This window comes from Ranitomeya variabilis, chromosome 4 (genome assembly GCF_051348905.1).
Source record: "Ranitomeya variabilis isolate aRanVar5 chromosome 4, aRanVar5.hap1, whole genome shotgun sequence".
Classification (NCBI taxonomy): Eukaryota; Metazoa; Chordata; class Amphibia; order Anura; family Dendrobatidae; genus Ranitomeya; species Ranitomeya variabilis.
Window position 1 is genome coordinate 217,872,206 of NC_135235.1, and position 21,369 is coordinate 217,893,574.

Here is a 21,369-nt window from a genome sequence, read left to right on the forward strand (position 1 = left end):
AGGGGGTCGACGAAGGCTAGCGCCGAAACGCGCGTCGGGGACTGGCACATCCTGGAGACAGCAGCATTTCAGGTATAAACTTGCCCAGGGCGCTTTTTCTTTGCTTCACTTTCTTCTTCCTCTTATTATGATTGTTACACTTGTAAACATTTAAATCATTCATGGGGAGTAATTGGAGCTAGTCCTGGATCAGTGCCTAGACACTAGATGGCAGTTACCTGCAGTTAGTTGTTACCCGAGCAGCTCACCTAATCAATTTTTGCACCTGTGCACTTTATTTTTGCACTAGTCTTTGCACTTTGCCCACATATATATATATTTATTATAATTTTTGGGGTATTTTATGCTGGGACAAAACAGACTAACATCAACATTTTCCAGTCTTTTACTATATGATACATATGTATTTATTTATTTATTTATTTATTTATCCATATAGTACTGCTATATTTTGAGACTGTGTATTTTATGCTGCTGTATCTCCCTTTTGTGCCATACCTTTTTGGTTTCTTTCTCGCCCCCTACCAATTTATGTAGTGTTATTTCTTGTTATTATTTTTTCTTAATAAAATCAATTATTATATGGACATCAGTTCGGTTTTTGTTCTTTATGTTTATATAGTGTGGAGTGACTACAGGGGGCCATCTTACAGCATTGGGGACTTCTGGGGACCATCATACAGTGTGGAGGGCTACTGAGGGCCATCTAACAGTGGCGGCTGTCATGCAGTATGGGGGGCTACTTGACGCCATCATACAGTGGGAGGGGGCTACTGTGGGACCCATCATGCTGTGTATGTGGGAGCTGTGAGGAGCATCATATCGTGTAGAGGGGAAGTACATATGGAGGGACTCGGGGCATTATTAAATCTTAAGTGGGAACTTATGAAACATAATTGTTATAGGGCAACTCAGGGTATTGTGATTGTCAAGTGGGCACACTGGAGGGATTATTCTCTAGGGGGAAAATGTGGGCACTGTTTTCTAGGGTATTTGCACAGGGCGTTAATATTGTTAGGGCGCAATTTTGTCATCTAGGAGGCATTTTACTCTGTAAGAGTCACAGTGGTGGGCATTATTATGTGGGGTACTAAGAGGATCAGTACTAGGGACAAATGCGGCAGCAGCGGCTCAGTATTGTGGTATCAGCAGGATGAGGGAATAGATGGGGACGGTGCAGGAAATGGGAGAAGTCAGATGTGTCTTTGTTGTAATCTCTGTAGACGAGTCCTGGCTGGAGAAGTTATCATGTCGGTCTGGGCCAGATGGAAAAGACGGGAAAAGCGAACTACTCCATCAGAAAGAACGTCAGCGGTAAGTCATTATCTGTAACTGTGCTGTGATCTCTGTAGACGAATTGCAGCTGGAGAAGTCATCATGACGATCTGGGCCAGATAGTCTTAATTTTTGTATGGAGATTTTCAGCAACAGGGTAGTCCACCATAGTTGTACACATGGTTACCTGGTTTAGGGCCCACTCAGATGTTTTGTTGGGACACTCAAGAGATTCAGAGAAAAGACACTCAAGAGATTCAGAGCAATAGTAGACTGTCAATCACTGAACAGAGGCGGGGTCCTTGTCCGTAGGGGCTGGGTGGAAGGATGGGCTGCCTTGTCTGCTCTGCCTTGGAAGGGGTCTGGGCCAAAGCGCCTTGTCCGCAGGAACGGGGCCGGATGCCTGCAGCACTTGAAAAATGTACACAGTGATTTTTTTTATGTGCATTAGCTATATTAAGCAATTTTTCTCTGTCAGTTTCATGACTGACTACACATTCTGGCTCGTCTCGTCAGAGTGATTTATTCATCAGCTCAAGTTGCAAAAAATGACAAAGTTTATAGTCAGTGCGTTAATTAAGAAAGTAAGACTGATTCTGGCTTGAAGTGTTAAAACATGTTTGTTTGTTTTTTTATCAGGGCTGAGGCGGTATTATTTTAATGTTGGTTTCTGGAAAGATATTTTAAATCAAAAAGACTAATTCTAAAAATGTCGTAAAAAGGATTATATGTATGTAGCGTGCTACTGCCAACATTTTATTATTATTTTTTTCAGAATATCCATTTTATTAGATTTGTACATCTGCTAAGAAAAAAAAACACAGAAGGGAAAGAAAAAAATGGTAAAGAAAGTAAAAATCAGGTGTATGGCGGTAATATACGGTATATGGAATAATATGGAAGTACAGTGTTAACTATAGAAAAAAAATAGACTAGAAATGAATGAATCTCCCAAAGTCAAATTGGCCGCAGATTCGACTTCACCCCTGGATATAATTTGGTCAGAATCTGATCTGTCCCGAAAAGACGTTGATTATTATTACGTCTCTCCAGACCCCATAACATAAGAAACAGTAGGGAGAGAAGGGCATAAAATATAATAAAATATTATACTCACCTGTCCTAGGTCTGCCCCACACCTGTCCTCTTGCCGCAGTCCTCCGCCTCGTCCTTTTCTAACTTGTTGGTCCTCGAGTCAGTCTTTGGTCGGATCTTCCAGTGCAGATTCTGCTTCATTTGGTTACATCCTAATAGCATAATAAATAGAGGAGAGAGAAGGGCTTAAATATAATAAAATATTATACTCACTCGTCATAATTCTGCCCCACACCTGTCCTGTTGCCGCAGCTCTCCGCCTGGTCCTCTTCTAACAACATGTTGGTCCTCAGATCGGTCTCTGGCCGTATCATCTGGTGCAGGTTTCTTTTACCAGAGCAGGGGTTAATCTGCTTAGTTGAGAGCTCTTAGAAGCTTTCCTGCATTAAGGTTCTCAGCTGTTCACTATTGGCCACTCCCCTCTCCTATATAATCTGGGCTAGCACTCATTGCCAGAGATAGCTTTATGCGGCATGGTTAGAGGATGGTGGTTTGTTATTGTTTCAGAAGGCGTTTGGTGGATTATCTGAGACTTTTGCAAGATTTTTGGTCATGTGCTAATTCTTTTCCTTCTCCTACTTTGGTTTTAACCCATCCTCCACTCCCCGGTGTATACCTCTGTTGTATATGTGTGGGTATATTTGTATGTTTGGTATTTTTCCTTACCCCTGTTCGTATTACCTTGTTAGTCTGGTTGGTCTATTGCAACACACTACCACTCCCCTCTTGCCTGGCTGGGGGAAGGGTACAAACTGAGGATGGATTCTGGAACTAAGGCAAGGTACGTGGCCCTGGCATCTTCACCATCAGAAGTAATCAGGTGAATAGGGTGAGCTAGAGTACCCCTAGTGTTATGGTCCCGAGACACTCGACAACAGAATTGTGACAGCTGTGTTATTTTTTTGCCAAGTAAATGCAATTATTTAGGCACAACATGATATTATTTATAGGTTCTATATTGTATGTTAATTTTGTTAGTACAGTCTGGTGTTATTATTAGAGAAATGTAAAGTATTATTAGGGCACTGTTAGTGGGAACTATAAGGTGGGTATATGTTGGGCATTACTATGCTGTATGCATGTATTATTTACACAATGTTTTTATACTTTTATATTGTGATGTTATTATGGCATTGTACGACATTTTATTGGGCACCATAAGGTCATATGTGTGTGTTGAATGTGGGGCAGTACTATGCTGTATGCACCAATGAACAGTATTATTTGCACAATGTTTAGGCACTCTATGGTGCTATTATTTTGGCTTTGTTCGCCAACACTCTCAATCACTTAGCTGTTCTCCATTTAATAAATTGTTTGTATTTCTTACCCGGATGTGTGAATACCAGAGATGGTAATCTCAGAAATGCCACCCCGCCCGACACTTTTTGGCACCCTTCCTCTTGACCATAGAGATATATGTACACACAACACACCGCTCTGCCCGGTAGTCACAACGTGACCAGTCTACAAGCTGCCGACAGCCCATTGCTCCGTTACAAAGACTCTGTCTCTGAGATAATCTCAATCTTTTCTACATAATTAACATCTGAATATGTTCCTAATCCTGGGTAAATAATAACTGTATATAAGAGTACTTAATGTATTATCTGACTTATTTACTTCTCTGCGTGACGCACGCACAGCGCTCGGAATATTAATAACACTGTAAATATCAGCAGCAGAAGATGCGTATTCCGCACCGCGCAACGACATTATCAGTGCCGGGCTGATAATTCCACTATTATCCCGCTCAGACACATATAAGGTCCGGGCCATCATTATTATGGGGTTCAAAAGTAACAGTAACCCCCTCCTCCAGATTATGGCTCCACTGCGGTAACTAGACCAGGTGACAGCAGAGAAGATGATGCACAGTGACTGCCCCAGCAGAATAGTGAGTGCAGCTCTGGAGTATAATACAGGATGTAACTCAGGATCAATAATGTAATGTATGTACACAGTGACTGCACCAGCAGAATAGTGAGTGCAGCTCTGGAGTATAATACAGGATGTAACTCAGGATCAGTAATGTAATGTATGTACACAGTGACTGAACCAGCAGAAGGCTAGGTTCAGATTGCGTTAGGGCAATCCGTTTAGCGCTAAGCGCTAGCGGATTGCGCTAACGCAATGTCTTTTAAGGGGTCGCGTTAAACGTCCCCGCTAGCGCAGATCCCCGATCTGCGAGAGTGGGGAACGGACCTCGGGCGTGCCATGGATGCTGCAAGCAGCGTCCGAGGCGCGCTACAAAAGAACGGCACATCGCTAGCGAGTGCCGAAAATGACACGCGCTAGCAATGCGCTTAAACATTGCTGGCAATGGGAGCGCTAACGGACACGGTGCACGGCGTTAATTTCGCCGTGCAACGCTGTCCGTTAGCACTCACCCATTAATGCAATGGGAACCTAGCCGAATAGTGAGTGCAGCTCTGGGGTATAATACAGGATGTAACTCAGGATCAGTAATGTATGTACACAGTGACTGCACCAGCAGAATAGTGAGCGCAGCTCTGGAGTATAATACAGGATGTAACTCAGGATCAGTAATGTAATGTATGTACACAGTGACCGCACCAGCAGCATAGTGAGTGCAGCTCTGGGGTATAATACAGGATGTAACTCAGGATCAGTAATGTAATGTATGTATACAGTGACTGCACCAGCAGAATAGTGAGTGCAGCTCTGGAGTATACAGGAGGTGTCTCAGGATTAGTATTGTATGTACATAGTGACTGCACCAGCAGAATAGTGAGTGCAGCTCTGGAGTATACAGGAGGTGTCTCAGGATTAGTATTGTATGTACACAGTGACTGCACCAGCAGCATAGTGAGTGCAGCTCTGGGGTATAATACAGGATGTAACTCAGGATCAGTAATGTAATGTGTGTATACAGTGACTGCACCAGCAGAATAGTGAGTGCAGCTCTGGAGTATACAGGAGTTGTCTCAGGATTAGTATTGTATGTACACAGTGACTTCACCAGCAGAATAGTGAGTGCAGCTCTGGAGTATAATACAGGATGTAACTCAGGATCAGTAATGTAATGTATGTACACAGTGACTGCACCAGCAGCATAGTGAGTGCAGCTCTGGGGTATAATACAGGATGTAACTCAGGATCAGTAATGTAATGTATGTATACAGTGACTGCACCAGCAGACTAGTGAGTGCAGCTCTGGAGTATACAGGAGGTGTCTCAGGATTAGTATTGTATGTACACAGTGACTGCACTTTTTCTGTAGATCCTTCATGCATAAACTGTAAGATTCGGTGTGAAACATTTCTCTTACCAGTTTTGTTATATTTTGGGATAATAATAATTCCTTGTGACTCCTCAGAATCCAATTCTGTTTGACAAGTTCAGTGAAACATTTCAGTTTCTTATTTATTAAATGTGTTTTCATCGAGCATCTTGCGCACCGTTAATAAATGTTTCACCGCAGTTCGTCATGTAATGTTTGTAATTTGTCGTTCCGTATCTGAGGCGCTGGCAGCAGTTTTATCATGAAATTTATAAAAAAAAAACAACAAAAAGAACAACACATTTTCTTTAATATTAAAGTTTAAAATGTAGCTACAAGGGCTGACAATAATGAATATAACGCGGAGCTGTAGAGGATGAGGTTACACACAAGCGGGTAGCACTAGGAGGCACGAGGGATGGAGGAAGACCCCAGTGGCTGCATAGGGGGACACCAGTATCACAAATGACCCCATTGCCCCCATACTGGGAGAGGCTGGCTCCATCATCCTTACAGAAAGATGAAAACTGACCCATTATCACTTCTTTCAGCATTTTTACTACCATTTTTCCCCACCAAAATGCCTAAAAAACACAATTTCCACTGCAGTTTTTTAAAAAAAAAAAGCATAAAAAAAACTTTGTGTGAACATAAACTCGCATGCAGATTTTGTAGCAGATTTCATATTTTCCATTGCAATATCCACGTTGATTATGCACAAAGAATTTATCAGATCTTTAAATAACAAAATGCAGAAAAAAAAATCATTTTTCATGCAGATTCCGCACCTAAAAAACCACAGCATGTGGATGGGATGAAGATAAAACTCATCCTCCTTGCTGGTCCTGTGAATTTTACATAAAATCCGGTTGTAAAATTCTCACCAAATACTCAAAAGTTCAAACTGTACAGATTTGGTTTTTTTTTTTTGTTTTTTTTTACATTTCTGCACCAATTCACTATTCTAGGTTACTCACACTTTTTTGTGTTTTTTTTACGTCTTTTTATTGCATATTTTCAGCTGCGGCGTTTTTGTGTCGTTTTGTTACTTTAAGTGCTAAATAATACTAATTTCTTTTTGAAAACGTACTTTTCACTTAGTAACCTCGCCGTCCTAAAACGTTTTTTGATACAGTCAGGTGCGAATTTCTTACGTTTTTACACTGCTGAAATGTCCACCCCCTTGGCATTGCGGTCCGTGTTTGGACCAATTTTACCTAAAGTCATCCACATGCTCTGTGCTGTGCAGACTCATGCTGTGAATTTCATGCACGGATTTCATGCACAGATTTCATGCACAGATTTCATGCACGGATTTTATTCTTTGCAAAATCCGCGACCTAAAGGAGACTTCTGCGACCTTGCATTAAAGCGTCTCCCAATATCAATATTCTAAGCGACGTCATATTCGAGAGTCGAATAATCCAGCCCTTTCTAGAGCTTCCGGCAATGAAATGGTGCCGCCTTATTTGCACATATTTTGTGTGACGGATGATGTACGACGAGTCTCCGTCTTCCTGACACTTTGCAAAATTTCTGCCTCTGGAAGTAAATTGATATCGCTGAATGAGATGTTAAAGCGGCGACAGGGCGCGTCTGTCTCTACAGCGAAGCCAGAGGCGCCATCCCCTTTAAATAAAAGTGAAAGTCCCTGGCGAAAGGCAGGAGCGGCTCATCTGCATCACTCCACCTACCCGTGGGTGAATGCAGCAAAGTGTGCGCTCACCCACATGCTGCGAGGTTGCAGGAGATGAAATTGTCTTCAAGGCTTAAGATTTATTTTCTTGTATTACAAGCTCAGCTAAATTATCGATTTTCAAATCAAAACAATTTGACAGCAATTTATAGTCGGGAGTGAAGTCCTGAACCGTCGGTCCGGGGTAGAGCGCGAGCGGCGAAACACTAATTAACTCGCCAAAGACAGTGCAAGCAATAATTACACGGTGCGCTTAAATCGCCGTCTGCTGTCAAGATTGCAGCAAAGTTGTGCAAAATCATCTCGACAACCTCCGCATTTTGCAGCAATCATTGGAATAATCCGTAATTTTGCAGCAACGATTCGAGTAAACCATAAGGATGCATTTAGGTGTTGACGTTAAAAAAAAAAAAAAATGCACCGGAAAAAGAGTTTTATCGTACTTTTCTGCCGTTTTGATACAGATTGGATTTTACGTAGTCTGTAAAAAAGCGCAGCATTGCAAAACGGTGACAATGATAAATAAGGTGTTATCTGAGCATGCTCCTTTGCTAACCAAGTGTCTTCGGCATGCTCGAATAATATGTTCGAGTCTCCGCAGCTGCATGACAGCAGGGATTGCCTGTCGAATAGTTGCGAGACATGCAGCCGCGGGGACTCGAACATATTTTTCGAGCATGTTCGGTCACCACTAGTTACAACCTTTATGCCCTTACCTTGTATCCAACCACAGACTGCTAGTGAACTACTCCTGTCCTGAACCTCAGGAGCTGACAATCTAATCGCTACACCTCAAGGTCACAATAGGCTGAAACCAGTTTAGGCTACTTTCACACTAGCGTTGTTTGCTGTACGTCGGAATGCGTCGCTTGGGCGAAAAAACGCATCCTGCAAAGTTGCCCGCAGGATGCGTTTTTTTCTTCATAGGCCTGCATTAGCGTCGCATTGCGACGTATGGTCACACGTCGGATGCGTCGTGTTTTGGCGGACCGTTGAAAAACTGCATCCGCTGTCCCCGTTGTGCTTAATTAACACACTGTCTGTCGGGCCGACGGTTTGCGACGGCCCGTACCGACGGACTAGTGTGAAAGTACCCTAACCTACCTGTATGTAGGCAGGCACACACTTTCCAAAAAGCACACGCCTGCATGATTGACAGGTATCGCGCCCTCGTCCTATATGATTGCATTAAGACCCCACGTACTGCACTTGTCATAGCAGGTATTGGGGTTCTGCCCATTCGCTTCCAATGCGCCTCTGGATGGTATCATGTAACCCCCTTTTAATACAAGTGAGAAAATCTATAAAGTGACCCCCACGCTTCGGCTTCATTCACGCGTCCGATTTTCACGTACGAGCGCTATCCGTGTTTTATCACTTGCACCTGTGATAATCTATGTTATGTCCGTTACATAAAAATCATGGCGACACGTCCGATTTTTTTTTATATATCCGAGGGAAAATCAGCGCGGACAGTCGATGCGTCTGTGAAAAAAATCGGTTGCGCTGTGCCTGTTTTGCAAAATCGCAGTGTAAAAAAGCAAAACATAAAAAACGCTTCTTTCAACCATAGTATGGGAACGAACCCTGCTGCTGTGTTCTGTATATACTCCTGGCAGGGCATTGTTCTCTGGCAAAAAAAAAAATATATACAGTGCCTACAAGTAGTATTCAACCCCCTGCAGATTTAGCAGGTTTACACATTTGGAATTAACTTGGCATTGTGACATTTGGACTGTAGATCAGCCTGGAAGTGTGAAATGCACTGCAGCAAAAAAGAATGTTATTTCTTTGTTTATTTTTTTTTTAAATTGGGAAAAGTCTTATCAGAGGGTCATTTAGTATTCAACCCCTCAACCCACCAGAATTCTGTTTGGTTCCCCTAAAGTATTAAGAAGTAGTTCAGGCACAAAGAACAATGAGCTTCACATGTTTGGATTAATTATCTCTTTTTCCAGCCTTTTCTGACTATTTAAGACCCTCCCCAAACTTGTGAACAGCACTCATACATGGTCAACATGGGAAAGACAAAGGAGCATTCCAAGGCCATCAGAGACAAGATCATGGAGGGTCACAAGGCTGGCAAGGGGTACAAAACCCTTTCCAAGGAGTTGGGCCTATCTGTCTCCACTGTTGGGAGCATCATCCGGAAGTGGAACGCTTATGGAACTACTGTTAGCCTTCCATGGCCTGGACAGCCTTTGAAAGTTTCCTCCCGTGCCGAGGCCAGGCTTGTCCGAAGAGTCAAGGCTAACCCAAGGACAACAAGGAAGGAGCTCCGGGAAGATCTCATGGCAGTGGGGACATTGGTTTCAGTCAATACCATAAGTAACGTACTCCACCGCAATGGTCTCCGTTCCAGACGAGCCCATAAGGTACCTTTACTTTCAAAGCGTCATGTCAAGGCTCGTCTACAGTTTGCTCATGATCACTTGGAGGACTCTGAGACTGACTGGTTCAAGGTTCTCTGGTCTGATGAGACCAAGATCGAGATCTTTGGTGCCAACCACACACGTGACGTTTGGAGACTGGATGGCACTGCATACGACCCCAAGAATACCATCCCTACAGTCAAGCATGGTGGTGGCAGCATCATGCTGTGGGGCTGTTTCTCAGCCAAGGGGCCTGGCCATCTGGTCCGCATCCATGGGAAGATGGATAGCACGGCCTACCTCGAGATTTTGGCCAAGAACCTCCGCTCCTCCATCAAGGATCTTAAGATGGGTCGTCATTTCATCTTCCAACAAGACAACGACCCAAAGCACACAGCCAAGAAAACCAAGGCCTGGTTCAAGAGGCAAAAAATCAAGGTGTTGCAGTGGCCTAGTCAGTCTCCTGACCTTAACCCAATTGAAAACTTGTGGAAGGAGCTCAAGATTAAAGTCCACATGAGACACCCAAAGAACCTAGATAACTTGGAGAAGATCTGCATGGAGGAGTGGGCCAAGATAACTCCAGAGACCTGTGCCGGCCTGATCAGGTCTTATAAAAGACGATTATTAGCCGTAATTGCAAACAAAGGTTATTCCACAAAATATTAAACCTAGGGGTTGAATAATAATTGACCCACACTTTTATGTTTAAAATTTATAAAAATTTAACTGAGCAACAAAACTTTTTGGTTTGTAAGATTTATGCATCTGTTAATAAATCCTGCTCTTGTTTGAAGTTTGAAGGCTCTAACTTATTTGCATCTTATTAAACCTGCTAAATCTGCAGGGGGTTGAATACTACTTGTAGGCACTGTATATAAAAATATATAGATTTTTTATATAATATATATATTTCTTATTTATATATGATGTAGATTTATATTTTTAGAAATAGAATATATATATATATATATATATATATATATATATATATATATATATATATATATATATATATATATATATATATATATATATATATATATATATCTCAGGCAGGGACCCTGACAGATGGAGCACGGCGTGTAGCTCCTGTCATAGAACCTTTGTGAAGCAAACTGATACAACTTGTTTCCTTATTTTGAAACTTTTGTTTATGTATCTTCTATTGTAACGATAAATATTTACTTTTTACTCCTAAACTTTCCGTCCTCTTTCTCATGGTCGCGTTCGATGGTCGTACATCTGTCTGACAATCTTGCTGACAATGTAACTCAAAGTTGCCAAAAAAAAAGGTTCCTATCAGTTTCCTCTGTGCACAAGGGGTTAAGCCCCTGCCCTCCCTCCTGACACCCGCATGGGACTAGTAAACAGTCACCTCCCTTTCTGCATAGAGAAGAGCCAGCTCCCACTGCTATAGGCTTCTCTCCCGGGGGCTCCTCCCTCCCTTTGCATCTCATTAGCATACATTAGTGGCAGGGCAGGTGCAGAGGGAGGCAGAGAGAAGACAGCAGCATAGGAAGGCACTGGTACACCATGGCTCCTGGACACACACTATTACATGGCTGCGTTATCCTGGGGATCGTACTGCTCAGCGCTGCGGGGACAGGTAGGAGCTCGCCGATATTGGGGCGGAAATGCAACACGCAGCGGCAAAGAAGGATTGCTTTGGCGTGCGAGGGGTTAAACCCCCCCATCTATGTGTCATGTCTCCTTGTAATTCACCTGGAACGTGATCGCTTCCCCCCCCCCCCCCCCCCCCAACCCCCTGGCTGCGAGGAGTTAATGAGCGAGGTCACCGCTTCTGCTCTGAGGTCTTTTCGGAAAGGTAACCCATAGGACGTTTTTTTTTTTTTTTCGCAGAGACGATCACTGTTTTCGCTGCAGACGGCACGAAACAAAGAGATGTGTGTTTAAAGGGCAGAATGGTTTACAGAACGCTGTACCCCCGTCCTCCTCCTTTTATTTTTTTTTTGTTCGAACATCCCCCCCCTTTTATGTGCATGTGTGATGGATGCTGCAGGGAGGAAAGGGTTAACCCTTGTGGTCCAGAGGAGCCAGGCTCCGCGTTCTCTCGTACCCTTGTCATCCCCTCGGCTCGGTTCTCCGATGCCAGAGCCAGCGGGTGAGATTCCACCCAATTGTCCGCATTGTCCATTCAGGAGGGCTGGCAGCGGTGCCCTCAGCGCTGGGATTACACACAATCCCGTCTCCATTCATGCCGCCTGTGTGATTGTGTCACTCCGAGACTGCGGATGACTCTATGTAATGTGTCAGAGGAGCAGAGATTTATGGCCGAGGGGGGGGGGAGCCTGACCCCTGACACAAAGCTGCTGTGGATGCTAGGACACTACAACTCCCAGGAGGCAGCTAGTGCATGCTGAGCCTTGCAGTCCCCCAGCAATTTAGGATGGTCACTTTTTGTTGCACACGTCATCCTCTGACTTTCCGTTTATATTATGGAGCATTTTTGGTATTTTTTTTATTCTAAACTACCGTATATGGTGGATTCGCATTCATTATATGGACTTGTCAATATTACTGTCTGTGAGGATAATGATGGGTTAATATAATATTATGGTCCTGTAACTAATACCTGATCTAGATTATTTTAGGAAGCTAAAATAATAAAATATTTCACTTTATTTTATTTGGTGTGTTTTTATATATTTTTATTTGTGTATTTGACCTATTTATTTATGTAATATTTTTCTCTATATTTTGATTATTTTTCTTTGCTTTATTTCTTTTGTATGATTTGATTTTTTTTTCTTAATTTACGGTATTAGCATTTATTGTATTTTTTGTAATCTATCTTTTTTTTTTTTTTGGAGGGGGTTGGTATTTTGTTTAGCGTTCCTGTTATGTCTCTTATTTTCCTTTTTTCCTTGTATGTATGTGATATATTTTTATACCGCATATTATTTATTAGGTGTATTTTTTTTTTTTTACTTTGAAATTAATATTATTACATTTTATATTTTGCTGTGTTCTATATGTTTATTTTATGATATATTTTTCCTTTTTTTTTTCTATTTTTATTTTTTTTATATATATTTTCCATTTTTATTATGGAATGTGTGTATCGCTAAAAAATATAATATACAAATATATATTATAATATTATTATTATTATTATTATTATTATTATTATTATACAAAAACATTTTTTTTCCTAATTCTTATATGTTATGGTTTTATTCTGAGTAATTACACATCCCAACCAGTCCACCATACATTCCCCTGTGTTTCGCCGCTCTACGTTGCAGCGACTTGTCACACGAGTAACTACATTAATCATTGGAAATCTGATGGCTCAAGCACCTGACATAGCTGAGCCGAGTGGCCTGTTTATGTCGATGATAATATGCCCCTGTGGTTATTAGGAAAGCCTCGCGCTTCCTCCTTGGTCTTGTTGTGTGCTGTCCAGCCTTCAGTAGGGGGCAGTGCGGTTAGTGAGGTCCTGGACTCCTCCATGTACCGCAGGGACCTTGAGGGAATAATAACAAAATCTTGGAAGTTTGCAAACACATTTGTGCTATGGATGTCTATACCAGGAGGTAAAGGGACTATATCTGCGCCAAAAGATAATCTCTCATGGGCGTCCCTCTAAGCCTCCTGGTAATGGCGCCATATGGGGCTGTTGGTATGAATGGGCTCTATACTGTAAGTAGGAAGCTCTCCGCCCTTTATGAATGATTCCCAGAAAGCGAAGCAGCTGCCAAAATGTTATAACTCCCTGCAAAATGAACAGTTACTGTAGTTGGAGATGATGGGTATGAGCGTCTCGAAAGTCGCCCGTATCTCACTGCTGATCTTGGATTAGGATTGTATTTAAAGGAGAATTCATATGATGAGACTAGAGCAGGATGGGACCTTTGGTGGTCTCTGCATGCATTCTAATATGGAGACAAGTGGTGCCACGTAGAGGCTGCTTATCACATGTCTGCAGAAGCGGGCTGTCATAGGTGACTTTAATTGGTAGTTCCTGCTCTTCCAACTGCTAACTTACTTACGAACAAAGAGGTTCGTCATCAGCTGCAGTTTTTTTATACTGGCTTATGTGTAACAGCTGCAAAATGCTTAAGACGCTGTCCTTCCCAGCCCCTGCGGAATGTTCGCAACCCCCGGCCGCTGCGGAATGCTGTTCGCAACTCTTTCCTCGCGTGCGGAATGTTTGCTGCTCTTTCCTCGCCCCCGTGCGGGGTGTTTGTGGCTCTTTCCCCGGCCCATGCGGAATGTTGTTCGCAACTGTTTCCTCGGCCCCTGCAGAATGTTTGCAACTCTTTCCTCGGCCCCTGTGGAATGTTTGTGATTCTTTCCTCGGCCCCTGCGGAATGTTTGCGACTCTTTCCTCGGCCCCTGCAGAATGTTTGCGACTCTTTCCTCGGCCCCTGCGGAATGTTTGCGACTCTTTCCTCGGCCCCTGCAGAATGTTTGCAACTCTTTCCTCGGCCCCTGCGGAATGTTTGCGACTCTTTCCTCGGCCCCTGCAGAATGTTTGCAACTCTTTCCTCGGCCCCTGCGGAATGTTTGTGATTCTTTCCTCGACCCCTGCGGAATGTAGTTCGCAACTCTTTCCTCGCGTGCGGAATGTTTGCTGCTCTTTCCTCGGCCCCTGCTGAATGTTTGCAACTCTTTCCTCGACCCCTGCGGAATGTAGTTTGTGACTCTTTCCTCGGCCCCTGCTGAATGTTTGTGACTCTTTCCTCGACCCCTGCGGAATGTAGTTCGCAACTCTTTCCTCGCGTGCGGAATGTTTGCTGCTCTTTCCTCGCCCCCGTGCGGGGTGTTTGTGGCTCTTTCCTCGGACCCTGCGGAATGTTTGCAACTCTTTCCTCGGCCCCTGCGGAATGTTTGTGATTCTTTCCTCGGCCCCTGCAGAATGTTTGCGGCTCTTTCCTCGGCCCCTGTGGAATGTAGTTCGTGACTCTTTCCTCGGCCCCTGCTGAATGTTTGCGACTTTCCTCGGCCCCTGCGGAATGTAGTTCGCGACTCTTTCCTCGGCCCCTGCGGAATGTAGTTCGCGACTCTTTCCTCGGCTGCTGGAGAACGTTCACGACTCTCGCCCCTGCTGCAGAATCTCTGTAGTATCATATTAGTATTATATCTTGGTATTATTTGGGCCCTACATGACGGGGTTGGAGGGATGTTGGGCTTGATCTAGGTCCAGGGCCTTCCTCATCCTGGGTCTCTTTCCCCCCCCCCCCCCCACGCAGGTCTGACCGGTGGCTCCACACCTGTTGACGTCACACCACTTGAGGTGAAAGGTAGCGTCTTCAGAATTCAGATTTAACCCTCGTCACAGCCAGATGTACGTATCGTGAGTACAATCTAGAAAATCTGCTAATTCAGAATATAATCTAGAATCTCACATAACCTGAAAACCAGTTAGGACCGATTTGCAGCTGATTGTGCCCTGACTTTCCATAAATGGGGCAACAAACATGTTTGTTCTTTTAGACCGATTCCTAATGAATTAACGAAGAGCCGACGCAATTCCCCAATTTCTGCTCCATTGGTAGACTATAGGCGTCATTTATTTCAGCCTCCTATGGACAAGTGGACACAGACTGTCCTAAAACGGCAGTGGAGGAACGAGAAACGCATGGGTCCCAATGCAAAGTCCCCAACTATAATGGGTGGTCTTCTCATAAGGGGGGTGCTCGTGCAACTGCAGCCCTTGCACTCTGTATATTTATTAGGAAATTGCTATCTATGCACTTACACTTTGTATTTTTGCATGTCTGCTGGCGTGGAGTCACTAGTACACTCCTTGTAAATACCATTACTATTAGTTGTCACTTCCGGTATCCAGTACTTCGAGATTTGTAGCACAACCCCCAGCATTCCTATTAAGCAGAGCTGCCCTCTTTCTTTAAAAGCCCTTGTAACATTGACAGGACCACAGTTTGCAGAGTCCCCAAAGCAGAAATCTATCATGTACCCAGACCAAGCCAGAACCACATCTTGCAGGACTTTGGCACTGCCGATCGTTGGGGTATGTGCATGGAGGCTTTTTTGGAGACCCTCTTGGAGCAGATCCGCTAAAAATAAAAATTCTGAAAAATCGTTCAAAAATGTATTAAAAGACCCTTCCTTTTCACTTCTGTTTCAAAAACCACTTTGCTTGTCAGATGTTCAGGCTTTCCTAAGTTATTCTTGAAAACTGCCTGGCAGGAGGAAAGAGTGCACCGTCACTTCTATGAAGCATCTCCTCTTGTAAACATCTCCAGACTAGACACTGTCTAATCAGAAGGCTGCAAAAATGCTTTGGGGGGGAAAAACTTAAAAAAAAAGTTTGGAAAAACTGCATCTAACCGCCAGCACGCCTCCGTTTTTTGGGGGTTTTTTTTGCCATTTTTGCAACGTCTTTCCTGTTTTTGCATTGCTCTGCGTATGTTCACTATTTTTTACTTTTATTTAGCACTTTTTCAGGAGGGTTCCAGGCAGAATTCGTCTGAAAAAAACCGCCGTGTGCACATACCCCAAAACTCCTTCAGTGAACTGAAAACTTTCCAAAAAGAAGTGTTTTCTACTATAAAACGTATTGTTTTTGATTGCGTCAGCTGATTGTCTAGACTAGATTGAGGATTTAAAGCAAAAACAAAAAAAAACCTACCGTAATTTTTTTTTTTTTTTTCAAAATGCTTCTTTATTTTGGAGCAAGTATTTGGAAAAGGATTTTTTGTTTTCGGAAGTGTTCTGTAGCCGATTCGACAGTACCAAGTTTGGATTCCATAAGGATCCACTAAAGAGAAGTGACATGAAAAGTAAAAGTAAAAAAAAAAAAAAAAAAAACTTTGCAATTGGAGGTTTTGGGTTTTTTTTTTTGTTTTTTTTTCAACATTTCATTTCCACTATAGGTTTTGGAAAAAAAAAAAACTAGTGGAAAAAGCGCAGTTTCAGGTTTTTTTTTAAAACGGATCCTGATGGAATTTGTTCCAAACTTGGTGCTGCAAAAAATGCTCGAGGGTACGTACACTGTCACATTGAAGGGTTTTTTTTTTTGCTACTTTTTATGCAGTGGAAATTGGTTGAGGAGCATTTGGAGAGTTTCTGCTCCAAAAACTCCTTTAAAAAAAAAAAAAAACTCAGTGTGCACAAAGCTTTTCCAAAACTTTGCAAATAAAGAAAAATTTCAATCAAAGAGTGTCTGTCGACGTTTCAAAGGTTTGCAAAGGTTGTCGTTTTCAAAAACCTTCAAATGTGGAAATGCATTGTGGGTGAGATTTTACGAAGTGAAAAAACACCGCTGCTGATTTCATCCACATAATTTCACATTTCGAGGGTCATTGTGTCTCTTCCCACGGAGCATGCTCAGAGCACGTAATTTAAAATTTAGTCCAGGACTTATTAGCAATAAGAATTTCCCAGCATGCCCTGCAAATCGTTCTTGAAGGCCACTGTGCAAAATGTCATTTTTTTCTTTTTTTTTTCTTTTCTAATTCCCATCATCTTCGTTTTCTCCGCTCTGACATAGGGGGGATGTTTTCTCCTCTCATCTAATGAGAATATTAATATGCAGTTTTGCCCTTGCGTTGCCATCCTTATAAAATTATGAAAAGGTTTATGGTAATATCTAAAATGCAAGCAGAAAATACCTGTTAGAGGATTTATTATCATTAATCCCCGGCGTATGTTATAACCTGGCCCTTGGACCTTGCGTGTCAGGATTTTAGCTCTGCGGGAAGAAAAAGGAAATTAAAGGGAATCCGTCATTTGTAGCGTCTTTATTTTAAATTGGGATGTTTAGAAGATGGAGCTTCTTTTGTTTGACCTTCAGCGTGTCAAAGATGTGACCGAATCTGAGGTCCTACATATAGACACTTCTTCATCCCTTGAAGTAATTCATGAAACTCTGAGTTAATCAAATATAAATAAGAAGGCTCCGAGTGGGTGAAGACTATTTTAAGCTCCTCCCATGAGGAGCTGCATGATCATAACATTATGGAAATGGACAATCCATGAGGATTGTGGTGCGTCTTACAGGTGCTGACTATGACTTTATTGGCCAGGGCACACATACATTTGTGGGTGATATTTTAGGGGCAGTTTAGAGGAGTGAAAGTGCGGATTGTAAAGGGCCAAATCCAAACCTATATTTTTTGATGGTCCGTATTAGTCTACTTGAGAAAAATGGCTTACTCCTTGGTGAATATTGTTTGAAGACCCTCTAAACTCCGCTTCGAAATTAAGTAAATCACATTTCATATACCCGCGCCAACATGCGAAATAAAATTGTGCGCACCCTGTGCTTTCATTCTATCAACAGCACTCATTTACATTGTACCTAGCAATTACACGTTGTTCAGCCCGACGACTTCAAAGGCTTTGGTTTAATACAGAATTCGGCTGACAGGACCCTCTGGCAAAGAGGGAAGATGGCACATTACCACCACTCCGCTCTGAAAGCAAATATACCGGCAATTATATTGATATAATTACTATTCTACATTGGTGGAGCAATAACACGGGCACAGGAGGGTGAGGGGCATTTTTCCAGTTGCAGATACTAAATACTAAATTCGCCAACCAAGCAACAACTAATGAAATTTTTCTTTTTTTATGATGTTGGTCTTTCATCATCAGAGACGAGGGCTAGATGTGAAAATCTGCACCAGCGGTCCAAACTTCCATCTGTGTCCATCTGTATCTCCATCTCTCCATCTTCTCCACTCTCTCTCCCAGTTTTTCTATCTTCTCCGTGACGCCTGACTCGGCTCAAATTAGCGAATGAAAGCGGTTAAGGAAGGTTAAGCCACGAAGAGGACACCACACAGGCGGCTCCTTCCCAATTCATGATTTTTGTATGTGTGTGCATTTCCCTGTGAATATTCTTCTGTTCTTCCCACCTCTGAAGCTTTGGGCCGTCTTATCGTGGCCGGCAGATGCCTCCGGCGAAATTGCATTTCTACAAATCAATAGTTGAACTAGTTCCAGAGCCCAGGACACTACATCCCCCGCAGTGCCTGGTGGAGCAGCACGGGGTGATACACCTACCGCGGTCCAGCTATGCTTCCTTAGCTTGCCTGTATCTACTCACATCTCCTGTGCCCTACAGTACTGTTATTAAAGGGGAACGCCACCTAACATCTTCTGAGATGACATTGGTGGGTGAAGGCCTCTGACCTAGGAATGCCCATGATTCTCCATATCAAAGGTCCACGGCACTGTGAAGAGTGTACAAATATCTTACATCCACTCTATAGAGTGTCATGGCCCCATTAATTTAGAGGTAGATACGTCTTGGTCTATGCTTTCAAAATCTGTCGCATGAGCAGCAAAGCTTCCAATACATGTGCAATATGCCAATGTAACCGGATAGGTACACCTAGTCGCCCTGCGCATGCTTCAGAAGCTTGTGAATCATGAGAAAGACATTTTGTCAGGGCTTTTGATTTTCCCCTTCTCAGCTCTTCTCGGCTCGGCTCTTCGATTCTCAGCTCGGCTCTTCCCTTCTCGGCTCAGCTCTTCCCTTCTCGGCTTGTCCTACTCGGCTCTTTCCCTTCTCGGCTCTTTCCCTTCTCGGCTCTTTCCCTTCTCGGCTCGGAATACGGACAGCACACAGAGGACATCCAGGGGCTATATGTGTTTTTTTTTTTGGGGGGGGGGGTTTGCATTGGAAAGTTAGATGTGAAACATGAATCAAAATAGGGCATCACTAAATTTTTATATTTTTTTGAGAGGAATGGGTTCGCAAATAAAAAAAAAAAAAAGAAAAAAAAAATGGATACGTAATCTATACATAAAAAAATGACTGATAGAACACAACGTACCAAAAACGTTGGTGTGTGAAAACTACTTTTAGGCTATTGTCAGTGTGTCTGCTTTGTGCGATCTGATTCTCTTGGATAACAGTATCGGAGCACACTGTGGAGAAGATGGAGACCCAAGTTTCCCCATCATCTCCATTGTCTGAGTCTGGAAATCAGATCTATCCGAGTGCAGTCGGATTATTTCCAGGCATTCATTGACTTGCATGGCCCAGTGCGATCCGAATATCAGACTCGGACATGCTGCATGTTTTATTTTTTTCCTCGGACCAGAAAATATCTGACGTGTGCAGCAACATAAAGTAGCATTGGTCCAAGTGCAATCTGATGTTTTGTCGGATCACACTCGGACCTATAGTACAGTGGTGTGAGCGAGCCCTTAGAGACACTGATCAAGTCGACGGGTTGGTTGTGATTAGGGCTCGGTCATCGTGACTCTCTTCAGAACAGTCTCCGCCTCCTTGACCTGAAATATCCCCGTAGCATACGGCATGCATCTGGAGAAGCAAAATAGTTTGGAAATCAAGAAAAACGGGTTCTATGTGGAAACTTCTGCCGTAAGGTTCCATAATCTTGTATCCTATAAATGGGGGATGGCTTTCAATCTCCTTTTAAACTTCCCTTAGATGTCAGCGGAGATCCCCTTTAAGGCTTCTTGGTGACATCTTCGTCTCTATCAGCTTCGTCTTCTCTTGCAATCCTCTTTTTCCGTTGAATTTCTCAAGCTTTGTGCAATATGTGATCAATCTGGTGCTTTGCATGGCTCGTTATATTCCGGGCCTCCCTTGTGTACCGCATCCGCTCGCTGTGCAGCTGCTGAACGCCGAGTCGTCGCACGTCTCTTGGGTATTACTGTGCATGGCTCTGCGGACCTCGTGCTCTGCGGCTCTGCTTCTCGTATGTGGCACCCGTGCTTCATCCGGCTGCACTGCACAACTGTGTTTCTGAGCGTTTCACCTTGAGTTTCGCTGCACTGCCCTTCTTCGCTGTATGGCGGTGCATCACCCTCTTCTACTGTGGATTATGTTTACCCGCTTGCAGAAACGCCTTCATTCTTGGCTAGATTGCCTTCATTTCAGCTTCTGTAGAAAACTTCATTTGCTTAACTCCCGCTGGAATTTTATCTGTTCCATCATCCTAATCGCCTGCAGCATAGATGTGGAAATAGGGTTGTCATATTTCAGCCTGCTACCTGTCTAATCAATCCCCGACTCTGCAGGGTCCTAGTGAAACCAGAGAGCATTCTCGGACTCTCCAGTCTACCCGCAGGAAAAAAAAGGGGTGAAATCCGCATGTTGCAATTTATTTATTTTTTTTGTTTTTTTTTAAGGGGGAAAAATGACATTCCTGGTCACTATACTAATGTGCTGCAGGATCCTGCATCCTGAAGCATACCATACTAAAGTGCTGCAGGATGCTGCACCCTGAAGCATACCATACTAAAGTGCTGCAGGATGCTGCATCCCAATCATACCATACTAAAGTGCTGCAGGATCCTGCATCCTGAGGATACCATACTAATGTGCTGCATCCTGAAGCATACCATACTAAAGGGCTGCAGGATGCTGCATCCTGAGGATACCATACTAATGTGCTGCATCCTGAAGCATACCATACTAAAGGGCTGCAGGATGCTGCATCCCAATCATACCATATTAAAGTGCTGCAGGATGCTGCATCCTGAAGCATACCATACAAATGTGCTGCAGGATGCTGCATCCTGAGGATACTATACTAATGTGCTGCATCCTGAAGCATACCATACTAAAGTGCTGCAGGATGCTGCATCCTGAGGATACCATACTAATGTGCTGCATCCTGAAGCATACCATACTAAAGTGCTGCAGGATGCTGCATCCTGAGGATACCATACTAAAGTGCTGCAGGATGCTGCATCCTGAGGATACCATA

The 21,369-nt window shown here is 43.3% G+C and overlaps 1 protein-coding gene across 1 annotated transcript in view; it reads left to right on the forward strand.

Annotated features, from left to right (window-relative positions):
• Positions 1–11,147: 11,147 nt before the first annotated feature.
• Positions 11,148–21,369, forward strand: part of CADM4 (cell adhesion molecule 4) — a 337,519-nt gene continuing 327,297 nt past the window's right edge. The window contains exon 1 of the mRNA XM_077259994.1: positions 11,148–11,291. Within this exon, the coding sequence (XP_077116109.1) occupies positions 11,219–11,291 (73 nt within the window). The 5' untranslated portion in view covers positions 11,148–11,218. The remainder of the gene's footprint in view (positions 11,292–21,369) is intronic.